This window comes from Eleutherodactylus coqui, chromosome 1 (genome assembly GCF_035609145.1).
Source record: "Eleutherodactylus coqui strain aEleCoq1 chromosome 1, aEleCoq1.hap1, whole genome shotgun sequence".
Lineage (NCBI taxonomy): Eukaryota > Metazoa > Chordata > Amphibia > Anura > Eleutherodactylidae > Eleutherodactylus > Eleutherodactylus coqui.
Window position 1 is genome coordinate 329,843,871 of NC_089837.1, and position 27,245 is coordinate 329,871,115.

The window sequence follows — 27,245 nt, forward strand, 5'->3', positions numbered from 1 at the left end:
TCGTAGCTCCGCCCCATCACGTGTGCCGATTCCAGCCAATCAGGAGGCTGGAATCGGCAATGGACCGCATGGTGCACCGTGGGTAAAGATCCCGGCGGCCATCTTACTTAGGTAAGTAAGAAGTCGCCGGAGCGCGGAGATTCGGGTAAGTACTGGCCGTTTTTTTTTTTTTATTATTCCTGCATCGGGTTTGTCTCGCGCCGAACGGGGGGGCTATTGAAAAAAAAACAAAAAACGTTTCGGCGCGGGACAACCCCTTTAACCAAGGTAATACTAGTAAACTGACATCTATACAGGGGTCTACTTACATAATGAATGGAAAAAAAATATCAATGGAGTGACTTCTAAATAGACAGAGTTGCAGTGCAAAGTATGGGAAAGGTACAGAGCAGCATCCCAAGCCTATGAGGAGACATGAGGATGATTTCAAACTTCAGACTCTTAAGACAAAACAGCTAAGCCAAGTCATAGTTGTGTCCTAATTGAGTAGCTAAATCGTCAACCCTAAGGCTAGTTTCACCCGATCGCGACTTTTCCGCAAGAAAACTGCATTTTTGTTCCTGCAATTTTTGAGTGTCAACGATGCCCGAGAATAATCTTGCATCGCTACCACCCACAATAAAACAAAAAAATGTACAATTTCTTATCACGAAAGTCAATAGGACTTTCTAATGCTCCTGTTCTCCAGCGCTTATGCGGGTATCTGAAGAGAGTCAGATTTTAAAATGCTGTGTGATCTTCACCAGGTGACAGCACTGGATAGTGGGAGGAAAGTATAGGAGTATAGAACATACCCGGCTCCCCGTCACGTCTGCTAACAGTACCATAACTTAGTTTATAGTGCTGTGGGGACGTAACAAGTTCCCTTTAACATGTAGCAGCTGTGTTATTTCTTGTAAAATTAAGGCTCTATAGTCTACATAGCACTTTGGAAACTTGAACTTTGGGGACTAGATTGCCAGAATTATTGACACAGCTGTGGTAAAGGAGCCTCATTTTACCATGTTTCCCCGAAAATAAGACACGGTCATTAATTTTTGTCCCAAAAGAGGCACCAGGTCTTATTTTCGGGGGTGTCTTATATTCACCTGGCCTGCGGCGTCTGAGTCCCTTGTGCTGGTCTCCGTCACTGCGGCAGAATTCTGTGTCCTCTGCGCTGACATATCACTCTCTTTCTGGTAATGGGGCTTTGAATACCCCGCCTTCAGCAAGCGAGTGCTGTGATTGGATCATGAGTGCCGCTGGCTCAGCCAATCAGAGCCACGCTTGACGAACCAATCACAGCCAGTCATTTCATTCACTGAATGATCAAGGGCTGGCTCTGATTGGCTGGCGCTCGATCCAATCACAGCACACGCTTGCTGGAGATGGCAAGCCTCGGTATTCAAAGCCCCGTCACAAGAAAGAGCGTGATATGTCAGCACAGAGGGCACGGAAGCCTGCCGCAGCGCCGAAGACCATCGCGAGGGACTCACACGCCATGGGCTAGGTAAGTATTGATGGTTTTTTTTCCACGTAGTTTAGCTAAGGCTTACTTTTGAGTGAGGGCTTCTATTTCAAGCCTCCCCCAAAAATCGGGGTAGTGCTCATTTTCAGGGAAACACATTACTAATATTAAAAGTTTGTCTGGAGTTTCCCTTTTGAATAGTTGTACTGCAAAAGAACTTCCGTAGATTCTTCAAATTCCATACTTTGAAGTTCGGTTGGCCTATAGACGTTCTCTTACCTTGGAGGTATAATCGGAGGCATCTGATCTAGTCATACACTGTACCGTGTATAAATGTACCTCCGGAATAACACACAACTCAGCATGATTTTCTGAAATACATTTTATTTATACAGCTAATGTTGTGGAGATTTCATAGCAACATAGGAAATTGGATTTTACAACTGACAAGCAACATGCTCTCCTAGGCTGCAATGCACTGACCATTGGCACGGAATGTACATGTATTGGGGATTAATCACATGGTATTCTCACAAGAATAGGGACACAAGTGGCACTAATGTAGACACTCATCAGATCATTTTTAGCAGAAGTTGTTAAATTATAGGCTAGTCATGTGGAACGTGGGCCGATATAGATTTTGTGGATATGAGATGCATTTGGGGTGGCTCACAGGAAGCAGGCAGAGCTTGGGTACACAGACATACACAAGATTTCCAACCTAGGTTTACACCAACTATTTTTTCTAATTCACAATAGTGATAATGATCAACATTGGCAAGGAACATCTACACAATGCAGAATGATAAATATGTAACTGCACTGGATTAATGTGACAAGCGCATCATATTGGTGAAGAAAACATATTTGCTGTAAGTTAATTAGATATTGGTCTATATGTATATTGCTGTGTACTCATGTAGTAGAAGAAACTGTGCAACCAGATGTGCTCAGTACCTTGTAAAAAGGTGGTTGCCACCTCGGTGGATGTTTTTTCTGATCTCTATCCTTACCAAGAGCTTTCCGCTAATCTCCTATTTGCTCCCTTAGAGAGACTTTGTCGCCACCAGAGCCTTCAGGTGTAGGAATGTACAGCCCAGTACACTGTAACAATAGGAGGGTAGACTGACGTGTTACATAAGAAATAGTTAGTATTCATCTAGGAGAAGTCGGCCTCTGAAAGATCACATTTAGTTCTTCAAGATCGAGTCGTACACCTGGTACACATAATTACACACCTCTGGAGCGCGGCACTTCAGGGAAAGCTGCAGGAGAGACAAGAGACACACATAGTAAAAGTGAATGCCTCATGTATTTACTTGTACAAAGTTAAAGCACATCTAATGAATGAGACGACGACAGAAAGAATGTACTTTCATTTTCTTTAACGCTTTCCTGAAAATAGATGTAGTGTCACGTCTATTGGATGGTATGGGTGTAAGGACTGCGCCTGCAGCGAGTATTACTGGCATCCAACTGCAGTGGCCAGGACTGGAGAGGACTCTAATCCTGACTGTTTAACCCCTTAAGAGCCACAGACAACAGTGAAGGAAGGAGGTCCCCCTTTCTCACCTCACAAAGATGCTGAGAGGTTGAAATGGCAGCTGTGGGACTCGCTCAGTTTTTCGTTTCCCCCCAAAAAAGCAATAAAAAATTTTTATGCACCCCAAAAATGGTTCCACTGAAAAATACAATGCAGCCCACAAAAGCAAGCACCCAAACAAGCTACAATGACGGAAAAATAGAAACTTACAGCTCAAATTGTGGCAAGGAAAAAAAAATACTTTTGGTGATAGAAGGTGTTTTTCCAGGGGGGGGGGGGGGAAAGAAAAAAACTATTGATGACCTAGGTCATAAGTAGTTGATCAGCTGTTCATGCGCCCATTGACAGTGCCACATATGCACAGGGGTTAGAGTGAAAGCCACTGCTCCGACCCCTATGTAGTGGCCAGTACTAGTAACAGCAAACGCAGCTCATAGATTTCAATGAGACGCCAGTTTGCAGTTACAAGTACTGGTCATTATACAGGGGTTGGAGCTTCTGCTTTGACCCTTGCATATTTCCGGGACTGTTAGTGGGCTCCCGAGTGTCAGACCCCAGCAGATCAACTATTGATGATCTTTCTTGAATGATAATTTACGTTCAGTCTTGAAGGGGTTGTAGCCAATTAATTTAAAAATTCCCTTGAGAAGCCATACTGACAAAAACATGATGTCATTGAATAGTGTGATTGGCTGAAGCCACGTGCGCCTTCAGCCAATCACAGCCATTCAATGCTGTCATTGAATGGCTGTAACTGGCTGACGGCGTGTGTATTAGCTTTCTGGAGGCGGGGAATTCAAGCCCCGCATTCAGAAAGCAATGCTGCGCCGGTGACGAGGAGCGAGCGACATCACGCCGGGGGAGGTGAATAATGATTTTTTTTTTTTACACTTTTTTTTGGTATTACCGGCGTATAAGACGACCCCTGACTTCAGAGCAGATTTTTCGGGGTTCAAAAGTCGTCTTATACGCCGGTATATACGGTAGATTTTTTTTTTTCTTTAAATTAAACTAACTTTTTTTTACACTATATTTTAGTCACTGGAGGGGACTAGGAAATGTGACCATTCGATCACTAGAATAGTACACTGCAATACTTATGTAGTGCATTCTATAAAGCTTTGACAGCAGCTATTAAACTCTGTGGGAGGCGGGGCTACATAGGCTGAGTTACATGTCAGACATGGAGGCCTTTGTCAAGCTTCCAGCTGCCATGGAACCCCACTGAAACCTTGTGATCACACTGCTGGGTTCCAATGGGGAACAAAAGGAACCTCCTCCCCCTGTCATCTGCTTACATGCTGCAGTTGCTATAGATTGTGGCATGTAAGAGGTTAAACTGCTAATCTGCTCTTGGTGGTTAGCGCAGGGGCCTGGCTGTCAGTAGTCAGCGAGACCACAGCCTTAAAAAGATGTATGTGCAGGTTTAAAGCCCATTAGTGAAGTCAGTAAAAAGGTATGTTGGTCGTTACTAAGGGGTTAATAATGTCAATTTCGGATAAGAAAACAACTAAGCAGCAATAAAATGAATGTAGTATGTGGAGTATGGAATATATATATGCAATGTAAGATAAATACAAAGTGCAAGTGTCATTTTAAACTGCTTACATGATAAATGTGGTCACTTACAATATCACTAGAAAGCATTTAAAACTCCAAAGTGTACCATCAGCAGTTCCCCCAATAAAGTGTAATGAAATGAATTGCTCTCTTTAGTGAAAAAAAACCTCAAAGTAGCTCCGCAGGGCTTCTGGGAATTCAAGGTCACCATCGCTATGCTGCAGGCAGCGTGTAGAACAGACTATTCTCCTTGGAGTGCTCAGAGAAGCTGTACAATATGGGCAGAGGCTTTACAATCCTCATTGAGAAAATACAGGCCCCCTTAAATAGTGCCGCCAGACCGGACTGTCTTATCCCTCTAACCTTCCTGCTTTTTAATAGGGATATATTAGGAAAATAATGTCATTGCCTATTCTTGTTCTTAGAATGAAGGCGGCACACATCAGGAGCTTCACATTAATCATTACATTAATACAGTAACTAAATTACACCCAGCGTTCTCGGCCAAGTGGGACTAACAATTCTATATAAAACCTGGAAATGCCATTCCATGCGCTTTATGTCTAATCAGAACTTCTTTCCCGTTGTGCCAGTGCATATTTAGACCAACCGTTAAGGATATCAGTCACTTGTTTCAGTAAAGCTCATGGAACATGCAGATTTTGATGTGGATTTCATCCTCACATGTGAGGAGCTAAAATTTGCACTGAAAAACAAGTTGACATGCTACGGATTTAACATCTACGGCGCTGGTCAATTTTTCTCTATGGATTTATTACCACACTGTGTGGATGCGATTTATTCGAGTCTCATCCCCACTGCTGGAACTGTAAAAAGGTCAACATTGTCTAAAAACCAATTCTGCTGCCAAAAGTCCAGCATCTCCACAACATCTGAACATACCCTAAAAGCGGTCCAAGCTCACTTTGTTTTTAGATACTGCTTTACATTATGTCTAATGAAGCTAGCTGTTGAACGCAATTCTTTTAATTTCAGTTGGCCATTAAGAACGTAGCAGCAAGACAATTTATTTTTTTTACTTTTATGGAGAGCAGCAAGACTTTTTTTTTACTGGCTAATACGGTAGCAAACTTTTTTTTTCTTTTCACTAGATGTATTTTTACAATGTCAGAGGAGGGGTTAAAGGGATATTCCCATCTTAGCCAAACATGGCTGAGATGGGAATATCAGTGTGTCTGTCATGGCTACCAGCTGCTTTGCCATGTAGTCTTAACTTCCATCTACTAGTAACAGAATTAAGGAAACAATGTAGAATTGCCAGCTCAGCTATTTCCATAGTCCTGGCCACTGGCGTCTGCAGAGGTGAGCCATGGCGGGGCTGTGGGGACCTTCACTTTAGAGACAAGTGTAGGTCCTAAAAGGGGAGACCCACATCTATTAGATATTTACGGCATACCTTCTAGATACTCCGTAAGTGTGCGAGATGGGAATATCTCGGAGTCAGGACAATTCACTATCTTTCACATCAAATACTACAATATACAAAGCAGTATATAATTCTGATAAAGGGAAATAAAAACAAAACCAAGTAGCTTTAATATGATTTTTTTCCAGGTGTACCAGAACACATTCACTTCTTGAACCTTTTTTTTCTATATAAGTTAAAGCAATGGATCCAAAAGAGAGGAAAATGGAAGACCTTCCTTTGAAATTTTCCTTCCTTTTTGATCCATTCCCAGCTTTGGCAAAAAAAAAAAAAAAAAAAAAAAAAAGGTGTTCGGTGGATTTGGCCTAAACATATGATCTTCCAAAGGAATGGCTGGGGTGACAGGAAGCCAACATAGTATGAACATCCCTACTGCTGTATATGTGCAGCATACATATCTCCAATATTAGCAATACTTTAAGTTCAAACCCCTAACAAAAATATTATTCTATACTTACCGTGTAATTAGGGTTTCCAGGCTGGATCCTCAGCTCTGCCAAAATCCAGATGCCATTGGTAAGTTTCAGAGACTGGTACAACATGTCCTGCCCTTCCACATTCCTCTTTGCAATAGTGTAAACATTATTATTCTGTAACTTGCTGGAAACGGTGTCTAAAAAGGGAGGAAAAAAGTCAATGTTTTTTTTAGCTATATAATAAGAATATGTCTGATCAGCCTACATGTTCTATACAAAAGGAGCACTGTGAACGATGTCATTCCAAATTGATGCAATTGCCCATGATTCATCTTCAAAGCACTATAGAATAAAACTGTACTAAGCGGTTACAAGAAAACGTGCAGAGCAGCGACAGGTGTATAAAGATTGTAGTGCCATCATGAAATGAAAGAGGCAAGCGCTTCAGAACATTAATGCATGCCGTCACCAAGAACCAACTGGAGGAAAAATCTATACAAAACAACTTCCATTAGTTTAGCAAAGCTGAACTTCACCCTTGAAAATGGGTTCCTAACTTTTGTCTAAATTAGACAATTTGTTCTAATTTTGGATCTGAGGGACCTGGTTGAAAGCAGAGGCTGTTGTATGCAATGTTATGCGGATAGGTGTAGTGATGACGACTTATACAGGCTTACAAAGATCTCAGCGGGAAATGGAAAAATGAAGTCAAGTGAGCAGCGTCAGCCACAGAATAGCAAAATCACCAACATTAAAGGGCCACTCCAGTAATTGATTTATTCCTTTGTGATGTAACTATCGCCCCATAAGTGGGTTAGTAGTACCTTGGTTAGTCATTTCTCTATATTGGAATCTTTTTCCTCAGCTGGTCATGTGATTTCAGTTTTGATCAGCTCAGATTTTCTTAGGTTTGTGTCTTATCAGATTTAGGCCTCATGTCCACGGCATGTGCCGATTCCGCATGGGGAATCCTGCACTAAATCTGCCTGCAGCTGGCGATCCTGTGTACCTGTCCCTGTGTTCTTTCTTCTGTACTGTGGATGTGTGATTTTTTTATTTTTTTAAATCTTCTGCTCTTCCCGCGGCCCATCTGCAGTCTGTGGTTCGGATGGCTTCCATAGACTTCAATGGAAGTCGCCCATGTGGGAACCACAGGAAAATGGAGCATGCTGCAATTTTTCATCCGCAAGCGGAAGCCGCAATTGGTTTCTGCTTGTGTGCATGAAGAATTGTTTTTCCACAGCATGCTATGGAGGGTTATTGCTGCGGAATCAGGAGGCGGATGCCTGCTCTGGATTCCACATCAAAAATCCACCCGTGGAAATGAGGCTTAAGTCAGTTTCTCAGTCTGTGTGATGCCACAGTGACCAATGGTGATTAGAGGCTACTATTATACAGTTATATAAGAGGAGATCACAACTCAACCTCCTGACTATATACTTCTAGTCTGTCGCTTATTTAGGTGAATATAGAAGGTAAAAATTAAACTCCCCCTTCCCACAAGAGATAACAGTGGGAATATAATTGTAGAGCGCAAAAGGGAAGGCTGAGAAATTGAACATGTACTTTTTATCTGTGTTCACCAGTGAGCTGAGAGTGCCAGATATTAAGGGGGACAGCAATCACATCTCTCTACGCAATATTACTAACTTAACTCAAGTAGTACAGATACGTCTGAGCAAATAGCGATAGAGTCCTCAGACCAGATTCATCCATGGGTATTAAGGAAATTGATAGATCGTTGTATCTCCTCTTCTTACAGTCTCTTGCAACAGGTAAGTGTCACAGGATTGGAGGATGCCAGATCTTGTAGCAATAATTAAAGAAGGGTGAAAAGGTGAAAAGCCGTGCAACTACAGCCTTGTAAGTTTGACATTTGTAGAATGTCAAATATTTGAAGGCCTTCTAGGATATAGTGGTAAAAAAACCACTATGAATGGTTGTGCCTAAACAATGTGCTTGGTATCTGTGAGGCGGTAAGTGCAAATCTAGATGTTGGTTATGCAGCCGATGTGATACCTACATTTTCCAGAAGCATTTCATACTGTACTACACCACAGCTGTGTATGAAAGCTTCAGATGCAGGGACAAGGTATGCACATGGCTGAAGAATTGCTTGAGTAACTTCTTTTAACCTATATCATCTGCTTGCTCAGAGCTAGTCACAACCAGGACGCAGTATCACCCTTGGCTTACCATGACAACTGCCGATTGTCCGGCTTCTGAAAGTCCCAGCGATCAACTGTTCTTCCCAAGTTAGGTTGCAGCCAGCTAAACATTTCTCCAGCAGCTGCAGTAGTATTACATGAAAGCCATTTATGTGAATGTCCTTCATGCAATACAAGAATGGGCTGAGCCTATCACAACAGCTCACATGTGAGGGTGTACCATTACCCCATTTAGAATTAAAATAGTCTAAGGGCTCATTCACACAAACGTTTTTGAATTGCATATTAATATGCGGTACATTGCACAAATTCAAATACATTGATTTTTGCATGTCCCGCTCACACTAGCATCTTTTAATTATGTATGATATGCGTATTACGCACATACAGCTTTATTGTTCTCTATGGGTGCATAAAAAAAAACGCTGTACATACGCAATACATAGCGTATGCGTGGCATTTAATATGCAATGCCGCTAAGAGACAGAGGGGGAACTTAAAAAAAAAAAAGAAAAGAAACTAGTCACACTGCGCATGACAGTATACGTGAGATACAGTATCATACGCATTACACAATCCCTACCCTACGCAGCGATAGCTGGCTCATACAGTGGTACAACGCTGTGCAATAAACAGTGTTTTACGCATATGGCAGTGTGTATGAGCCCTTACCATCATCTACTCCTTCCCTGCTCCTGTATTGAAACCCATCATCCATGCTACTCAAAAGATCTTCCATTCTCCTCCCAGTAGATGTACAAAGGCTACCAAATATGAAACGACTATTTTTTTTTTTTAAGTAATAAGCCATCTGTCATAGGAAACATTTTTGCTTAAGGATCTAGTCAAATATTCACTTGAAAATAAAAGTATTTAAGCAGGTACAAGTCTTCCCATGCATAGGATATGGAGCCTTCTGAGCATGTGATTTCCAGGCCATCTGAACACTGGGTACGGAATGGAATAAAATAAAGCGGCTGCCATAACTCAGCCCATTTGGCAATATGGTGGTATAGATGGATTTTGATTCTCCTCTTTTCTGGGAGAGAATGAAAAATTCCCCCCAAAAATGGTAGAAATACTTATTTCCGTATACGGCCAAATTCCAGTCTACAGTTGTGTGTCCATATCTTGGTCAAAATGTAAAAAAAATTGTTTAGCAGGAAACTATCTCAGCCAGAGGCCCTTCGTAAAAATACAAATTGACGAAGCGCTACGGCTCGGTTTGCACTAATTTGTGGTTTATATAATAGCGGCTTCCAACTAAATACACTCACATTTAAGCCTATTATATTGTAGGGTTTTCTGAAATGATGACCCACTTAAAAATACACACACAAATAGCTGTGGATAGGGGCAGTAGAAGAATCAGCCTAAATAATGAAGCCCTTAAGATGCCATGTGCAAGTCAGTTAGGCTCAGAAAGCCAATGAAATCCATGTATAAATTAATATTTAACATGATCCTCAAAGCAGATCCACAGTGAAAGGCCTGCTCTAAATGAACAGAGGGCTGACAAGGTTATAGTGGCCTATATCTAAGGCCACCCTAACCCCACTCCCCTAAGTCATCGGTCATTATGCTATAGGCAATGGAAATCAGTGTAGCCATATAGTGATAGCTGACCGCAATCTGCAGTGCCATTAGCACACGACCATCTAGGCCAGGTTGGTTTTATTGTGCACATATAAATCGCATCTCCGACGCCAAGGACTTGTTTCAAAGGCCATGTCGTGCCCACGCCACAGGCCAAGAGACGCTACGAAGAGAATAACCTTTCATTCATAGGTTTGCAGTCTCAGAAATGTTTCCTGTAAAGAGCAAGTCATTGTGCTAGCCTGTATGCCAACAGCCCCACATCATCATGTACACTGCACCGCTGTGCAAGGCTTTGTTCTACCGAGAAAAGTCCTGCAGGCTCTCGCAAAACTGCAGAGAATTCCCTAGGAGTCCATGGGTTAATAACTCCTCTCCGATATAATGCCAGTAGATTGTCACATGACCTGGACTATTTTTAGCCGGCATCGCGCTCCTTCTCTCTTAGAGCCGCTGAACTGGAATCATAGACGATGCTTCAGACTGAAACACATGTGAGGATGCAGGAAGGGGGACGGATATGGTTGGGAAAATGGAAATTATGGGGTTACTAACAGAATAGGATAGGACGGCAAACATAATGTTGGCGACCGAGAAAACATCTAATTTAAGAGCCATGTTTTAGGTCATACTATAAACCCCCCAAATGAGACATAGGATCCATATAATCAACAGTGCTGAGAGTTCAAATGGCAGAAAACGGAAATCGTAACAAAATCATTAAATAGCAGTTACTGATTTAGGTTAATATTCTCCATCTTCCCATTTAAAGTTCTGCAACGTTTCGTTGTCCTCAATCAGGCGATAGACATGGTGCTGCGCGTCCTGTTCTGGAGGAGCCCGCGTGCGTTTTCTTTGTCTCTTCCAGTTACAGGACGTGACGGAGGGGATTTATCTCGGCGTCTGTGGTGTTTGCTTTCTAGTACGTGAGCAGCACCCCTTTTATTAGCCATTACATCTTCACTTTACAGTACTTTTTGGGGGGTTTCTGTCGATGCTTCCTGATCCATCGTGTCCCTGACTATTAGGGCACACTGGTATTGTTTATTCTGTTCATTTGGCAATTCTTTGCGGTTTTCAAGATCCCAGCTTGCTGGGAGTAAATGGAAACAATGTTTTCATGCATCACCTCACAACCTAGCCTGACCTAGTGCTTGTGAGACATCTCAATGGGAACAAGAATATCTCCATTCACTCCAAAGTGAGATGTTGATGAAGTATTTTAAAAAGTTGAAAAAAAAAAATTGTAGAGATTGTGGTCCTGATTGTCCCAGTAACGGGGTTTAGGGGTCTGCAGTCACCAGCCTGTGATGTATGGCATCCAGGGGCAAACCGCAGGTTAGACTAATTTCCAGCTCCCTGAATCATGCACTTGGGCAAGACTGAGCCCAAATCGCAGCCTGCATGGCTTAGAATGCCCCTAACACACTCTGCTGCCACCACTGACAATTTCTGACAGGTAGGTCAGCCACCTCTGTTTCCATCAGCTGACACATAATTAACACAATTCGGGGTTATGGATCGTTTAAAGCGTCAAGGAAACTGACTAAGGTGTTAGACTTTAGAATAAAGAGAGTTAGCAGTGCTTCGGTAAACAGACAAAAGGATATATTCACAAAAGGGTAAGGAGCTACAAATACACACAAAGCAGTATTGAAGAATAAAACACCAGTTGTTTCATATACTCCTGGGACGCTGAGCATAGGGAAAGGTGGACAGTCCTGGATTTAGATGCAACTCCTGGGGAGGTCCCCCTTTAGTTATAAAGTCCCTCTGTGTTGCACCTCTGCCGCCCCCCTTATGATATCACCAAAGGCTGGCTAACTAGATGTGCAGATCTCCCGGACGGAAACCCAATTTAATATCTTGGCAATATTTCCCTAGGAGGCACTCCAATAGGCTAGTATTTGAAAGTCAAAGCTAGAAGCTGTATACATTTGGAGCCATGGTGAACATATATAAAAAGAGCATCTAGAGACCGTTTTTAATTTCCTAGGAATGAATCCTTGCTTACTTACATTTTTTATGGAAGTGCATTCATGTTTCATATCTGAACAATACAGGTCATAATGCTAGAATATCAACATACAATATGCCAATTTCAACCACAACAAAATGTTAGCTTTAGGGCAGACCCACACAAGTGTGTTTGCGTGCATATTTGTGTGCGTATTACGCAGAGAATATAAGCCATTGCTCTATTTCAGTGTGAGTTTGCATACCAAAAACCCCATAGGAGTCTATGGGGGTGTGCAAAGGCGCACCCAATACTTCTGTAATTGCACAATACGCTGCACAATTCCATGGGGAACAGAACACATCGGGAACTAGTTAGGCTAAATAGTCACTTAACTCGGGTTGCAGCTGTGTCCCCCACACACGTGAAATGGCCCAACCAGCACAAAAATTACAGCAATGTGAGCAAAAACGCTCACAAAAAAAGACTTGATCACTGAGCAAATCCCGCTGACATCATAGTTTTCATTTTTAAATGATCCCTGGTGGAAGCTTATATGATCCATTAACAAATGGATGAAATTAACAGAACGCCATTCACTTGTTATAAGTTCGTCAGGTCAGGCTTTACAGTGTAGACCAGTTCAACAGACTACACTATTCTACTCACCAGGCACAGTGGAGATGTGAACCATGACACTGTATTAATGGAATCAAATAGGAGTACAAGAAATATTATCTAGTATGGTGTTGAATTTTATATCAAGCAGCTAGGTTAGAAAGAGCAATGTATTATTACTGAGGTCTTTGTATTTCATAATGTGATTGTTCCCAGCAAGAGAAACCCAGTAATCTTCTAGATATTGTACCTTTTAATGGCTAACAAAAATACATGATGTTATATCGAGCTTGCGAACCTCTTGGGCTCTTCGTCAGGCTCAAAAAAGGCATTTTTTTTTCAGCCTGAAGAAGAACCTCAGAGGTTCGCAAGCTCGCTATAACATCATGTATTTTTGTTAGCCATAAAAAAGTGGCATATCTACAAGATTACTTGGTTTCTCTTGCTGGGAACAATCACATTTTCTTTTGCAGCACCAGTATTCTAGTATTAGCATCTTCTTAAATGCTGATGAAGTGCAACAACAAACAAGAAAGGTTGCACATGCTTATCCTTAAAGAGGTTCCCTCTTTGGAACCATAGCGATCAACTGTAACATGTGAAAAAAAACAGCCACGAGTGTGCCATTTGTCTGTTGCGCCATTCCAGGGAAAATGAAATACTGCATGATCCTCATTGTAATCAATGAGCTGTCTGGAGGACATTCTGGGCCCAATAGAGCAAGAGAAGCTCTTTGTTGTAAAGGCCCATTTACATACAAAGACAATCTTTCAAACGATTAAAAAATTGAAAGTTTATGCAATCATTTTGCATAAAGTGTTAATGGACACTAATGTCCTTTAACATTTTATCATCTTCATTTGCGTGTAAAGGGGCCTCTGGGAGCTATTTGCAGAGCCCAGCACATGGGCTGGGCTCTGCACCCAGCTGCACTGTTGTCGGAAGAATACAATGTAAACTCCCGGCACCCGCTGAGCACACAGCGTGCAGTCTGTGTTATCTGTCTGCGTGGGAAATATGGACTTTAAGCTCCCCTTAAAATCACTGTTCAGCCGAAAAGTGCACGACTTTAGCATTTACACGCAACGATTATCGCTCATTTGCAGTCGTTTGACCGAATTTTGAGCGATAATCGTTGCATGTATATGGGCCTTTACTCTGCTCTAGCTAAAAAGTCAAGGTCTTAAATGTGGGTAGACACGCAATTAACAACTCTGCACATAAACACAAAACGGATTTTTACAACTAACCTGCATTCAGGTGACACTCTTTGATTTGGAACTGCAATTCATTCTCATTAGGTATATCTTTCCATGTGGCCAGGAAGACTTGCCTCTCTAAAAAAATTTGAAAGAATAAACATAATAGATTATTATTACACACAAAATTGTCAAACAAAATATCATATTCAATGGTTATGAACCATGTCAATGTAACTGGTGTACAACGAGAAACTTCCATGAAGCTTAAAAGGGGGAATTACCCACCTCACACATTTATGGCATATGTACTAGATAGATGCAGCTCCAGGGTGCGGGACTCTATCCTGATAAACACCCTCCCCAAATCTAGGCTCACCTCCTCCTCTGCACTCTGGCATATCCAAGTTGCTCTGGACAGCCAGGTTTTCCAGAAACAGCAGGGTGCACCATTCTACACTGCTGCCGTAGCTCTCATAAAACGAATGGCAGTCAGTTATGCAAACATAACACAGATATATGATTTTGGGATCTAAGACGTTATGGAAACAGCATAGTGTGGTACACTGTTTCTGTAACTCCCAATCACATCTATGGGAGTTACAGCAACCACTAAGCACAGGGTGCTCAGCTGTTTCCGCAAAGAACAGTCATGACTTGAAGCCTGGATTGCTGCAGTTAATGGAAGAAGAGCAGAACAGTTAGGCCTCATGTCCACTAGAAAAATACAATCCGCGCAGAATCTGCTGCGGATTTCCACAGCAGATTCCGCGCGGATTTGCTTTAAATGTTTTTTTTTTCATGCAGATATCTGCACCTATTGCTAACAATGTGACAGCAATGTGGCCGATCTGCGGTAAAATGGAGCGTGCCGCGTTTTTTCTCCTGCGCTTGAAAAACGTAAATCTATTAAAATGCCATCCGCGGGTGCAAAATTCAATTTAAATTTACTGCGGATGGCCAATGATTCCCTATGGGCAAAATTGAATGTGGATTCCACAGCAGAAATCCGCAATTCAATTTTGCTAGTGAACATGAGGCCTTAAGTATGAAGCCAAGTATCCATGTCTTCTATTCGTCTTGTCTTTTCAAGCAGCGGTTCTGTAGCATTTACAATGTAAAGCTGGACAGTTTGCACATCAATGAAAAACAATTTTCCACCACCAGGTCAATGAGTTGAAGCAATGAGTCCTCAAAAGCTCCCCCTACTTTCATTTATTCTGTGATATATCAGTGTATATTGTCCTTTGTATAGAATGGCACAGTGAATGAGAACTAAAATATGTGATGCCTGTCCTATCCAAATTGGACTGTACAGGCTGTGTAGTCAGCAGGACGGTTGCAAATTATGTTATCAGGACAATCAATAGTATATAGGCGTCGTACGGATTCATTCTGCATCACAAAAGGATAGAAATGTCAATTGTAAGTCCCAGGAAGCAGAAGAACAACTGCATTCATTGTACCTGCATGCGCATGAGGCTCATGGTGTATAAAAGGGTCCCCAGTACGCCCAGCATGTAAACCAGTCTCTTACCCATTTTGCCATCTTCCACAAACAGTACGTGTAGAGGGATGAGACAGCTGAAGTAGAAAACATCAATGTTGTTTTTCACAGCCACCTATCACACACAAGAGCGAGAACCAAGAATTAACTTGCTAGATTTACAACTCCAGTCGTGACCCTGGCATCTGAGATCCCACAGCTGATCTGAAGGGTTCACAACATCCATTAACCCTTCATCTCTGCCTGGCTATTTCTAAATCCTTCTCTGCAGCGCTTGAACAGAAGTGACATCTGTACTTCTACACGGCTCTATAAATAAATGAAGGCCCTTGCGGGTTATTACTGACAGGCGTGGATTAGCAGCATTGGGACAGAATTATTTATTTGCTTATGAAAAGCAATAGGATACAATGTATTTACAGTTGAAAAACATACAAAGTATAACAATAAGTGTACAATAGTTATATACTTTGTATTGTTTTCAACCGTAAATACATTGTATCCTATTGCTTTTCATAAACACATATCTATCTCTCTGTCTCCATCTATCCCCCTCCTTTCATTCCTGAAGACCGGCATTGCTATTTTGAGATAGAAGATTGTCATATAATTCAACAAACGCTTATATTATGTCACAAGGAGTTAGAAGCGCGTACAATTATTGATATTCGTGTATGCAAAACCAATGTCCTGGTGGAAGGACATGTCCTACAGCTACTGCTCTGTGGGTGGAGGATGTGGTACTGCTATCTGCACCACTGTCACATTAATGAGCATGTCCTGGTGCGCTGAATGCCCCCATGTCATCGCTGGGCTGCCAAAGCTAAATCTAACAAATACAACCAAACGACTGGGTGGGTTTCTCATGAGGTTGTAAGAAGGGCTTTCATTCAGCTGACTTAGTGATGTGATCATATCAGTGTCTGTAATTTAGCCTACTGTGATGAAATGACATGTTCCATAAGCAAATTTTGCAGAACACAATGGAGCTCAGTGCTGTGACTACTAAACATTATTGCTATCTACTGGACACAAAACAGTAGTTCTATGCTATGGCAAAGCAGCACAGAGAAACCGCCATTCTACTTCTGTAAAATCCCGTTTACTCCATGCTATTCTGGTCCAGGGAAAACTCAATCTAATTGTATTCCTATATGAACAGGTTCCGGTTCATGAGACGGCAGGATGAAATAAAGTATGTTCTGCAAGCCTCTCTTCCTGCTGGCCATGTTACAGATATGGTGGAATCCCGCTTTATACAAGCCTGCTAGCTCACGTTACACTTGCCGTTCCATACCCATTTTACACTCCCCTCGACCCGCTCATACTGCAGAAACCACTTGCTTGAAATCATGCCGATGCTTATAAACTGCTTGTAAGTTCTTGTTAAAGTAAAGAACACAGTCAGGGCTTTTATCTCTCAGTAAAGTGGAACTACGGAAATAGGGCTGCAGCAAGTCAAGTCTCCTACTACACCTCCTATTGAAAAGGATGCATGCGAGTCTTTGGCAAGTGAACAAAACACTGCATAGGGCACTTGTTTTATACTATAGATTAGAAACCTTAATCACTAGACTGAAAGTATGCTTTAATCACAGCTAAGACACAGGGGATATAATTAAACAGGTCTTGTAACCCTTGTACACAACACATACCTACCATAGCATCAGGAACTTTTACGGCTGTACTGTTCAAATCTTAGCATATACCGCATAGGTAGCTTTTTGGTAGGGTGGCTATTAAACCTACTAGGTGCATTGGAGCCTGCCACAAAATCCCAGATAATATAGTATAGAATACTCTGCTATTTTGTCCAGCAAAATGCCAATGTGAATCAGGTCCATTGGGCGGTGCTCAGGCCAGTTAATTACAGGTCCAGCATTTATATTCATTTCAATGTTCTGCTCTGATGACGGAGTATTGCCAATCTAAACCCACCCCAAGTCAAATAAATAGTTACATTTGCTCTAATAAATTAATATAAATACATTGAAAAAGGAGGTTGGGCACAAACGTCATGTTTACGAAATCCCTGCTCCACGTTTTGTCCAAAATACATATATTTAATGAAAAAGTACGTAGGTCTTTTATATTAAGCATGTGTCCCGTTGATGAACAAAGCATAGACTGGCCCAACACTCAGACTGTGCCTCAAAATGAATAAGACTGAGTTATTACACTGCAAGATTGTTCAATGGCGAACAGAGAACGGATGAGATCCTGACATGTGGGGCTGACTTTCTAGAAAAGCTGAGTGTTTTCTTACAACAAAATAGCCATACAGCTTCTGTGAGAACTGATCTGCTTTATGAAAAGCAAGGAATAGTGTCAGATCCAGCATAGTTAGTAAAGCTATAGTTAAGTGGGGTCCCTGTAGTGTACAGGACCCTCTATGAAAAAGACAGACAGTATAACAAAATATAATCCAGTCACAAGCAGTTCTGTATGGCCATAGATCAAGTACACCGCATATGGAACATGCACCTTTTTATTGTACCGCTATTATACACCGCAAAGTTCTTCAAATATGCATTCGACAATTACAATTATTAGAAAAAATGTATTCATGTCACAGATTGCAATATGATAATACGGCATATTGCCACCTGCATTTGTGCCACCAATCTGGAATGTTGCCACAAGGGAAAAGGGAGCAGAACAGTCATGTAGGAGATGACAGTCAGTAATGACATGTCTGGCATGGATAGATAACACATACTAACCGATTTGTGTAGATATAATTGATAGGAATGAATAGGGTGAGCAGATGGCTCCATGGGAATACATGAACCAACACTCCCAGCTAAACTGCTATTTCATACAGCAAATATGCTTTAATGGGTAGGAGCCACATCTTTGGATTCATACAGCACTTTCTTATTGTTGTCTAGGCTTGCAACGTTTGCCGTGATATGCCATAACTAAATACATATCAATAGTAAAAACGATGTAGCTTACCTGGAGGTTGTTAAGTGGCTCCATTTTCATGACCGGTCCCAAAGTGTTGAGTGGAAGAGAGATGTCAATGCTTTGGTTTGGCATGAGCGGTGTATGTATAGCTAGCGGGGCACTAGGAATAACTCCAAAGCTGAAATAAAAGAGGAGAAGCATTATTTTACACTTGATGGAGCGTATGTCAATGGAAACAGATCTACATTATATTATCTAAAATGGATTTTTCATATACAAAAAGGAAACTCTTGCCCCGATTTGCCTCACGTGGAGATATATGTATGCACCTAGAATTATTAGATGCAGCTTACCAATTTCAATTGATGGAAAAGGATCAGCTGCCAAACTACTCAACTTTGGAGAAACCTAGTATACAAGCTACACAAACCTCTTCTACTTTCCCCCACAAGTTGAGATCTTGGTGTAGATTCTACCATCCCTTGTAGACATAAGATTTTCAACTGGATCTATTGCCATGTTTCTTCACCTTTATTTAGTGCAACACTTTAAATCACTTGATATTAGGTTTTGTCCACATTGGGGCTCACAATCTGTAGTCACCTATCTGTAAAGTTTTGGAGTGTGGGAGGAAACTGGAGTGCCTGGAGGAAACCCATGAAAACACAGGAATAACATACAAACGCCGCGCAGATGTGGTCTTTGGTGGGATCTGAACCCGGGACTACAGCGCTAACCACTGAGCCACCGTACAAATACCAACGTACAACTGCCACCAATAAGCAGCTTTTCCGATGACGCACTTCAACAGAAGAGTCTAATATTAATAATGCATAGTCATTATGCCATGTGGCAAGGTTGTGAAAATAATACTATCTTCTGTACTTGTAACAACAAAAACCTTAACATTATTGCAAATTTAATAATACTGCCTAACAGACAGTGCAAGCTTAGACTAGTCAATCATGGAGTGGGGCAGGTTTATTAAAGTGACTCATGATAAATCTAGTGCATCTTTAAACACTTCTGTCTAACTTTATACCACTCATTAGTTGGCTTAAGGACCTTTTACATGGGATGAGTGTCGGGCGCTTAAGCGATTATCGCTCCTGTGCCTTTACACGGGAGCAATAAGAGCTCAGTGGATTGAGGGGGGAGAGGGCCAGATATAGCTTCTGGCTACCCGCCTCCATTCTCAGTAAACAGGCAGTCGTTCAATGAGTGACTGCCTGTTCACACATGTCGATAGTCGCTTGATTTTTATGCCTGCCTAAAGTGAACGATAAGTGAACTATCATTCAGTTGTTGGCAGCATTTACACTTAACGATTATAGTTCAGATTTGCATGATCCAGCAATAATCTGAATGACGATCATCCCATGAAAAAAGGCCCTTCACCAGGATTTTGTGGCACAATGTCATATTTAAACACATAATATATGTGATGCAAAGCATGCAAGGCAGTTTTTTGGCATAGCAAACTGGCATGTTTGCAATGGTAAACCTGCCTCACTGTCTATTTAAAAAGAGCACTGACTTCCAATGGTCTAGACGGTCTATAGCTATGCTGCACTTATACCTGGGGGCTAGTGAAACAGTATGTAACACTCTATTGTCATTCTGTCATCACAAGTATCTTACCTCACAGCAAAAATAATACTGACAGATCTGCAGGACTGAAATTAATTCAACCAGGAAAGACAGTGAACACGTTATGGAAATAACTTAATGGTTGGCTATTTTAGGTGTTACATGCTTTTCCCAAGGTAATGAATGTGTCGATTACCACCACCAGCAAGGTCAAGTTAGACCCTATACATAATGATCAGATGTCAAAATCTATATAGTAAGACTGCATCTGCACAGATGCAGTATATGTAAGCTAGCTACAATTGTGAGATATAGAAAGGAACATAAAGTAGGATGACTACTGACTAAAAACAGGACATCCAAAAGTAATCAATTCAGTATAGTAAAACCTAAGTAAAAACACAAAAAAATTATTTTATGCATTTCAATGTATAGAATTATTCGGACGTCTGGTCTTACCTATTCTTGTTAAACTGGATGGCAAAATCAGTCATATGCTGTAGGGCCTTGTTGGTGAAATTCATGTCCATGTAAATGTGCCCCTGTCTATGCGAAAATGTGCCCGAGATCTCCAGTCCCTTTGCTTTCACAGCAGGCAGCCACACCTAGTAAAGGGGCACACATAAGAAATTACTGTTACATTAAGTACATAAAAATCTAGATCCCTATTCAAAAACTTACAGCTTAGAGGTACAGCTAAGAGCTCCGGATCTCCTACTGTAGACAGGACCCAGGCTTGTTAAATGGGGGAAACGGTTGATCTACAGGACGCATTTTGATACTTTTGTGGATGTTTATCATCTATCCAGAGAATAGGTGATTACATGTCCAACCACTAGTGATCCCACCAATCACTAGACTTTGTGGGTAGATGAGAAATGTCATTTGTGGAAAAACCCCTTTAAGGCTGCGTTCACACAGGGCCGAATTGCTGTGGAATGTCCGTGCGGACTTCCTACACGGAAATTCCGCCCGCATTTTTAATCCCAGATTAGCCAGCAAAGTGGATGAGGTTTGCAAAAATATTGCCCACACACTGCGGTCGATCCGTTGCAGCCAAGCCGCACTGAAATTGACATGCGGCTCGGAAATCAAAGACGCAGCATGTCAATTCTTTCTCCGTTTCCACAGTGGCTTCTCTCCTCTCTATGGAGAGAGATGGCCGCAGTGGAATGCAGGCAGCAAAGCTGCTCCAAAGGACGCGGATTTTGAAGCTGCGCTTATCTTGTGGTTTTTCCGTGCAGTCATTCCACAAGATTTCTGTAGGATTTTGGTCCCATGTGACCCCAGCTTTAGAGTGGAATTACTCCTTATAGATAGAAAAATCTTTCAAAGCCTAACATACTGTATTTTGGTCTGAGAGATTGTGCTATATAAAGGGGCTGCAATAAAATCTGCATTGTTCTAACACTCTGCTGGCACTAACAATAAGGGGGGCGAGGCTCTGCTGGCACTAACAATAAGGGGGGGGGCGAGGCTCTGCTGGCACTAACAATAAGGGGGGCGAGGCTCTGCTGGCACTAGCAATAAGGGGGCTTAATGGGAGCAGGGCTCTGCTGGCACTTTTAATAGTGGTTATCGGGCTCTGCTGGCACTATTAATGGGGGTGGGGCTTAATAATGGGTGTGGGTCTCTAGTGGCACTATTATTAATGGGGGTGGGGCTCTGCTGGCACTATTAATAAAGGGATATAATTAGGTTTAGAGCATGGGCGGAGGCTGGGGGAACAGAGGTTCTGTGGATTAAAGGAGAGAGGGGCTTTGTGAGGAGAGCTGATGGGGCATAAGGTAACAGGCGCTCTTAGAGGGGAAGGAGGTAGGCAAGAAACACAGACTGTCAGGAGCTCTGTGCAAGGAAAGAGGTAAACTGCAGGAGTTCTTTGTGTGGGGGGTTGCAATAGGGCCTCCAGGAGCTGTTTGTAGAGCCCAGCATTTGATTAATCACACACCCAGCTGTGCACACAAGCTGCATTGTTCTCTTCACAGCTGCCAGCAGGTTACAGTGTTATCTGCTGACTCCCGTAAAGATAACAGCCTGTGTTCTGTTGGAAGATACTTTATCTCTCACTGGCCGAATGGATTTTAAGTTCACCTTAAAATCATCGTTCAAGCGAAAAGTGCACGATCCCCATGTTTACGTGTAATGATTATCGCCATAATTGTTACGTGTAAATAGGCCATTAATACCTGCTAGTCACAGAGAGATGTTATCTCTAGCAACCAGTCAGGGTCAAGATTCCATTTTTCCATTGCAGGGTAGGAAATAATAGGAGTTATCTGGCATGGAGCTGGGGCAACTGTCTCATCCTTTGTATTCCTTGTTTTTTTAACATTCAAGGCTCAGTAAAAGTTGAGTTATGGTTCGAACCGTCTCCCAGTGCATTCCCCGAATAGCAAACACATTTCTAAACTCTCTGTAGGAAGTAGCCCTTCTGATGATAGCCAATTCTTTTGCAGCACTGCTAAGAACTGCAGGTAATTGACTATTGAAATGAGTCTATTTTACTAAATTTCACTGCGGGGGACGAACAGCTAATTGTCTGCAAATGAAATACTGGCTGTGCTTCATACAAGAAAGGTTAGGTACATTGTGTTATAATTTAATGAGCCACCAACAATATGCATTACAGGACACTCCCTAACTACTTGGTGTACCTTAGATCAATGAGCTATGAAGGTAAAAGCTCTTCTTATAAATCACAGTATACTTTGTTTTTAGGGGAACAGATACATGGAGGACGCTGACTACTATGAAAGGCATGTTCTACATTACTGCCACAGCAAGAATACGGCCCCTGCGATACTTACAGCTTTGGGTGATACAAATCCTCCTGGAGCCATGCCGATACCAGTAGAAAGTTCAAACAAATCATTGAGTCCACTACTGACTACAGCTGGAGTAGGAGATGGAGCAAAGGTAGCGGGAACAGAAGAAGGAATGAAGGTTTGCCCAACCTGTGAGACAAAACCGTGATATAGAGATATTTCAATATTGTGGTGGGGACCATCATTTCAGCACACAATCTAGCAATTTGGTGTGGCTGTGCTGCTGTAGTCTCATCAAGTAGAACGAAAACATTCACAAGTCATTACTCAGAATTGCGAAAGTACAAAAGTGCTAAAAAGACCGTGATCATATGTTTTAGTTAAGAAATGTCTGCATTTAGGAAGAGTTTTTTACAAAATGAGTCAAATACATTTTAAAGATACAGCGCCCTATAATGCAGTATGAATCCCTTTGCTTCTGTTTACAATGTGATATTTAAAGGAATTCTATCATTTAAAAAAAAACAAAAAACAGAACAACTTACCTATTCCTCCCCAGGCAGTCTACTTACCGTACCTTCTCCTCGACTATCTTCTCCTGTCTCCTGCAGTTCCCGAGGCACGTTACCTCCAGCCAGCCGAATTCTTCTTCTTCTGGCGACATCATGTACACTGCCGGCATTCTCCTTCCTGCATGGCAACGTAGGCTACGTCACTAGTGACATAGCATTCACTGCCTAGCAGAAAGCGTCGACTGCTATGCTGAACTAATGCCGAATCTGCGCATGCGCACAGTCTTGCCGCGAGTCTTCCTATACTAACGCTGTGGGAGGGCACACAAGTGCAGTCTTGGCAATAGCGTGACATAGCATCCGGCACTCCCTACTAGGCAGTGAACACTGCGTCACTAGTGATGTAGCCTACATTGACCTGCAGAAAGAAGAAAGCCGATGCATAAAAATGGAAGAAGAGGATCCAGGAGACTGCAGGAGCCAGGAGAAGATCAGTGAGCAGAAAATTCAGTAAGTAGACTGCCTGGGGAGGAATAGGTAAGCATAGAAATTTTTTTTTTTTCATGACAAAACCTAATTAAGCAAAGTGAGTCATTTCCCACTGTATAAGAATTTTATTTCAAGGGGTTTCCTGGGACTTTATAAAAGAGATTAAACTCAATAGAAATTGAATACTCACCTATTCCCCGGCAGCTGCCCATCCAGCAATGCTGCAGACATGGTGCCTGCCACATGGAACCCCAAAGAAGCGGCGGGCGATCACATGGCATTCATTGCACATGTGACCGCTCAGAGACTCACAGGCTTCAGTGGTTAATTTTGTTTTTGGTATGCAAATATAAGATTTATCAAAATAAAGCACAGGGTATAAGTGGAGCCGTTGCCTACAGCAACCATGGAGTCTTGCTCTGATTTTTCAGAGGCCCTTTGAATAAGTTAGGCAGAGACGTGATAAGTTGTAAGTCTGCATCACTGTCCCTCAGGTCAGGAACAAGAGTACTCAGCGCAGTGGCTAAATATCACCAGTTATGCGTGACTGTATTTTGGCGATAGCATGTCCTCAATGTTTTTTTCATTTTATTTCTTCTCGTTAAAATACTGGATGAAAAGCTGATTGTTTTGCTCTCAGAGTTGTTGTGAGCATCCATAATGAGTGCTCACAGTATATGGGAAAACAAACACATCTCAAATGAATCTATTTCCCTCCAGTCAATATTTATCAGCCACAGCTGTGCCCCACTATGTCATCGTGTGTTCTTTACTGAGCATCTCCGAAAACACCAGCGTTAAAGTCATTTGGACACAGTTAACCCTTTCCAATCCAATTTGTATCCGGGTTTTCCTAGGGGGGCTTACTCTTTTTCTGCCATTATACAACGGCGCTATATGCTGGCTAAAGTGAGTACTGCATGAGGTGGCACTTTGGATAGGCTCTGACAGCAGAGAGGCTGGCAATATACAGTAAGAGAACCCTGATGGATTTTCTTCCAACATCGGAGCTGTACAGCCTTAAATCATAATGTCTTTAGACGTCAGACAGTGGATTGGAAAGGGTTAAATGTAGGTGCTGTATGCCAATGGGCTAAAGTTATAAATATAAATACCATACTAAAACTCCGTAAAATGATATCTACTAAAGGAGTTCGAAAATTACTTCTTAAAATCAAGGGAAAATAATGAAGGGGTAATAAAGGCTTGGTGCTATTCCGGCTCAAGAAGCAAAATCTTACCGCTGGACTCCCACCGATTCCACCTCCAAGATCACTTCCCAGCTGTAAGAGAAACATTCATGTTACATTTCCAGTACAGTTTGCAATCAAGAAACTTTAAAAGTAATGATGGATTTCATGAGAGGTCCTAACAGTGGTACAGGAAGTCCAACCAAAGTAGAACTGGAAAAAAAAAAAAAAAAAAAAAGCACTAATCTAAAAAAAAAAAAAAAAAAAAAAAAATAAATGCAACTTTTTACCATGTTTAGTACAGAAAAAACTGTGGTGGACTCTGGAAATAGGAGAACACACACACAAGGCAGCAATATAGAGTTCAATCTGATCCCCCTTCGCAAAAAAAGGCAAAAAAGTTCAAAAGGAATCTGGGGCCACATATCACACCCACCTTGTAAATTTTGCCTCTAACAATGTTGAAATGACATTTCTGCAATACATTTGTTACAACTGATCTGGACACGAGCAGTCTGAGAAGCCGAGCCTTTGTTTGTATATTCCATATTGCTTATTAGTTTATTATTTTTTTCACATTCCTTGCCTTCAGCCACATTTTTGAAAGTCTAGAAAAACCCCTTTAATCCTCCAACTGCAATTCCAAGATGCATAATAATGGGCTATTTACAAAAAAAAAAAAAAAAACTATTGGGCAAGCTGATTGCGTTACCTATGCAGTAGTCTCCTCTACCAAAGGTTAGTCGAGTGTACTTTGTATTTTTCCCCTGGCAAGCACAGTATCATTCCCTTTCAACACAATAATACTGGATCTTTCAACCATCCTTTAAATGCTCACTTCAGTTGCCCTTTCAGCACAAGCTGTCTTCCTGTTCCCTCTTTCTGGGCCGGGAGCCTAGAAGCTGTGTCAGAACCCTGAACTACGATATGAATCATATGTCCTCTGCAGAAGTTATCAACATAAAAGTCAAGCATATGTGCTTCCAATATTCCAATCTGGATGGAATATGCTGGCCTTGCATTGACAGTGCTACAGTGAAGACGACACAGCTATTGTCTATATGTGCTGGTCCATAGAGCAAGGCAAAGTCAGGGGAATAAGACTCCAAGCGACTTTCCTGCAAAAGCATCTTACAGCGTACCAAGGTGTCTGCAAGAAGCAAGCAGAGGCGCTGTTGGAAAGTTCACATACTCTTGACAGGACACACAAAGGGGAATGTTATTTCACTATATTTGTAAACAGCGCAATATTATACATTAGAGAAATTATAACGCACTTGTCCTAAATTAGGGTTGAAGGTTAAAACAAGCCCCTATCTCTGAATATTGGACTACGATTCCCAAACCACCATAAGCATAAGACCTTTGCTTGCTGCATGGAAGCCCTGTCCGTTCCGTACATCTGAATGGATTGTGTTTGCGGCACGTGAATGGATTTTTACAAACCCAATTCAAATGTATCAAACAGTCGCAACAAATCTGCCTTGTGTAAGCTAAAATGAGTGGGCTGAAAGCTGCAAAGCCATGACTACACATGCAGACATTTACGTACATAAACCAGGCATGAATGGAACATAAAAGGCTGAATGTTTTACATCATGCCGGATGAAATCAAGATCGCTTGTAAACATTCTCCTCATTCCTAGCTCATGATCGTAATATCAGCAACCGAATACTCCTGGCAAAACGGGTAGTAGGCATATTAATGATAGGAAATCCATTCTGTAATATACTGCTGATCCAGGCCTCAGTAAATGCTGAATGTCTTCTCTATAATACCTCTGGCCTGCTGCACTGCCAGTGATCCGGACGATAAGCATCGCCTGGGGATCCAGAGCGGTGGATTCTTGCCTATTATCTATTGATGGCCTATGCTGAGGATAGTTGATCAATAGTTTTTGCCCAGAAAACCCCTTTAACACGCTTCTTTGACTTGGTAATTTTATGCTAACATACATTCCACCAGCCACCAATTTTAGATTATTCTACCCGACTTATCTCTTTTTGCACCTTTAACCCGTAAAAGACCAGGGTGTCTGGTCCTAAAAGACCAGACACTTTAGGGATTTTACTGCTTAATTTTTTTTATTCTTCAGCTACCAAAATTATATTTGCTTCATTTATTTCCCCGTGACATATAGGGCTATATTAAAAATTTTCTTTTTCATTGATTTTTTTTTTTTTTTAAACTTTTATTAGGGGTAAAAAGCTTAAAAAATGAGTCATAAAAAAATATATATACTAGTTTATTTTATCATAAATATGCTAATTTAAAAAATAAAGTATAGCAATGAATTCCTCAATTTGTTTTGAACGATTTGATATATAATT

General features: G+C 41.6%; 1 protein-coding gene across 2 annotated transcripts in view; it reads right to left on the reverse strand.

Moving 5' to 3' along the window:
• Nucleotides 1-1,811: 1,811 nt before the first annotated feature.
• AP2B1 (adaptor related protein complex 2 subunit beta 1) overlaps nt 1,812-27,245 on the reverse strand; it is a 93,863-nt gene continuing 68,429 nt past the window's right edge. For both annotated transcript variants that reach the window (XM_066575176.1, XM_066575167.1), the window contains 8 exons: nt 24,966-25,007; nt 22,766-22,912; nt 20,418-20,563; nt 18,417-18,546; nt 15,489-15,573; nt 14,003-14,089; nt 6,456-6,610; nt 1,812-2,712 (listed from right to left, as the gene is read on the reverse strand). In XM_066575176.1, coding sequence (XP_066431273.1) covers nt 2,638-2,712; nt 6,456-6,610; nt 14,003-14,089; nt 15,489-15,573; nt 18,417-18,546; nt 20,418-20,563; nt 22,766-22,912; nt 24,966-25,007 — 867 coding nt within the window. In that variant the 3' untranslated portion in view covers nt 1,812-2,637. The remainder of the gene's footprint in view (nt 2,713-6,455; nt 6,611-14,002; nt 14,090-15,488; nt 15,574-18,416; nt 18,547-20,417; nt 20,564-22,765; nt 22,913-24,965; nt 25,008-27,245) is intronic.